Source organism: Propithecus coquereli, unplaced genomic scaffold, assembly GCF_000956105.1.
Source record: "Propithecus coquereli isolate 6110/MARCELLA unplaced genomic scaffold, Pcoq_1.0 Scaffold124, whole genome shotgun sequence".
NCBI classification, from domain to species: Eukaryota; Metazoa; Chordata; class Mammalia; order Primates; family Indriidae; genus Propithecus; species Propithecus coquereli.
In genome coordinates this window covers 156,956-159,316 of record NW_012136525.1, presented here as the reverse complement: position 1 = coordinate 159,316, position 2,361 = coordinate 156,956, and the positions used below count along the sequence as shown (strand labels likewise).

Genomic DNA, 2,361 nt, shown 5'->3' with positions numbered 1-2,361 from the left:
GCTTTCATGTCCTACTCTGGAGAATTGACCTGGAGGGAGAGGGGTAGATATACTGTGAGCCTGTAACACAGGTGTTCTCCTGCATTGTCTTGATCCCCTGTGGTTGTCATAGTCTAAGCCTATGTTGGGGGATATTTGTTCAGATTGGTGTATTGGTCCCTAGGCCAACATTGGAAGCTCAGGCAGAGGACTGTGTAAGTTCCTCTCCTCAGAGGTGAATGGTGTGAACTTTGGCAGTGCCAAGGTGGGTTGTGGGATCTGGGCCAAGGCTGGATGATCTTCATATGGAGTGATTTGTTGGTCCATAGGTCAGTGTTGGAAGCCCAAGCAGGGGACTGGGTGAGTTGTTCTCCACTGAGTTGGACATTGCAGGAGATTGCTCTGCCCCAGTCTCCCTGTGGTGGTGGCAGTAGCTCTTTGGCAAGGTTGTATAGGCAGTGGCCATAGGTGTCAGGGCTGTGGCATTCACTCCATTAAGGTCTAGGTGTAATAGCACTATGTGGGGTGGAAGGAGGCAGTTTGTGGCTAGCGGGTCCATGATGGCGAGCTGGACTGTAGATGTGGCATTACACAGTGCCATGGGGGGGTTGCCCAATAGTTGTTGCACAGGGCCGGGGGCTTGTTCTGCTGGTTGGTGCTTGGAGCTATGGGGGCATGACCAGCTGGTTGGCACACAGGTTTATGGGGGGGCATGGACCTCTGCTTGGCACCCAGATCCATGGCGGCATGGGCCTCAGCTGGCAGTGCACAGGTCAGGTTGCTTGCTCCACTGGTCAGGGTGTGGGGCCGTGGGAGATGGGCTGCTGGATGCCTGGGGTTCTCCTACCACACAGGTCCTACCGAGGCTGTTACCATGAGACCTCTTGAGCTCCACTCAAATTCCTGGGGCGGGGGTGCTAGGCTTCTAGTCACAGGTGTGCGAGAGCATCTGCCCTTCCTGCTCCCTCCCCAGACCAGCAAAGGGTGATGTTGGGGCAGCTGCAGCAAAGTCAATCCTTGCGTAGACCGGGAGCTCTGGACCTAAGTGCTCAGAGTGGCATCAGCTACTATAACCTGGGAGCTGAGACCAGCAGGTCCCTGCTGAGCCTGCCGGCTGATGCAACTTTACTATACAGTCTCCAAGCAGTTCCCTGATCAGTATGGAGGCCCATGGTGGTGGTGGGGGGGGTGGTAGTGGTAGAGGGTCCCCCCCCTCAAGTCACAGTGTCCACATGGGGAGCATGGGGCTCTGGGCTTCTTGCCTCTATCCCCTCCCCACATGTAGGTATCTACCCCAGGTACCTTCTGCTCTTGGTGGATGGAACTCCCCATCCCCATTTCCTTCACTCTGAGTGTCTCCTGTCACTCCTATAGTGATTTACAATTTCTTTCCAAGAGGGTCCTTCCATAGGTGGGCATCCACTTGCAATTTTCAATCCCCTCTCAGAAGTGGTGTGTGAGGGCTACTTCTAGTCCACCATCTTGCCATCTGCCCCCCCATAAACTATTTTCTGTTCTGGTAACAAAGATAGAGCCATTTACTTCCTAAGTAAGTGAAGAATAAATTATCACATGGGTACTATTTTCAGTTATTGTTTTTTTATTTTATTTTATTTTATTTTGATAGATTTAGGGGTACAAGGGGTTTTTGGTTACATGGATGAATTGTATAGTGGTGATGTCTAGGTTTTTAGCATACCCATCACCTGAATGGTGTACATTGCATTCAATAGGTAGTTTTTCTTCCCTCAATCTTTCCCATCCTCCCTCTTCTCAGTCTCCACTGTCCATTGTACCACTCTGTATGCCCCTGCATACCCATAGCTTAGCTCCTACTTGTAAGAGAGAACATGGATGGTATTTGGTTTTTCATTCTTGTGTTACTTCACTTAGGATAAGGGCCTCCAGTTCCATTCAAGTTACTGATGGTTTTTTGTTTTTTCAAATGAAACTTTTTTTATGTTATAGTTACTTTTTGCATGTATAGCCTTTGGGAATAATTTAATAAAGCTTATAAGTCTCTGAAAGAGCAGGAATTATTAAGACTTGAGGAGAGATTTAGTCAGTTTTGTATCTTTCCCTAGTTAGGAGTGATTTCCTTCTCAGGGACAAATTGAAGTTTAATTTTTTCATCCCAGTGGGGTGAAAATTTAAGAACAGTGAGATACAAAAACCAGTCAAAGGATTTTATGAATCCTTATTTTGCCTTCTAACCAGAACATGAAAATGATATTAAACATTTTTCATATTGGATGTATATTAGAATGTCTTTCAACTCCACCTGAAAATGGAAAACTTTGTGTTCAAGTGACTGACTCTCTGGCACAAGGCAGCAAATTGCTTTTTCTTGTCAGGGTTTTCAGGGGTAGTGGGAAAACAATA

The 2,361-nt window shown here is 47.5% G+C and overlaps 1 protein-coding gene across 1 annotated transcript in view; it reads right to left on the bottom strand.

Annotated features, from left to right (window-relative positions):
* Nucleotides 1-280: 280 nt before the first annotated feature.
* LOC105805004 (ovostatin homolog 2) overlaps nucleotides 281-2,361 on the bottom strand; it is a gene marked incomplete at its 5' end in the record, with an annotated part of 125,418 nt that continues 123,337 nt past the window's right edge. The window contains one exon of the mRNA XM_012637784.1: nucleotides 281-644. Within this exon, the coding sequence (XP_012493238.1) occupies nucleotides 281-644 (364 nt within the window). The remainder of the gene's footprint in view (nucleotides 645-2,361) is intronic.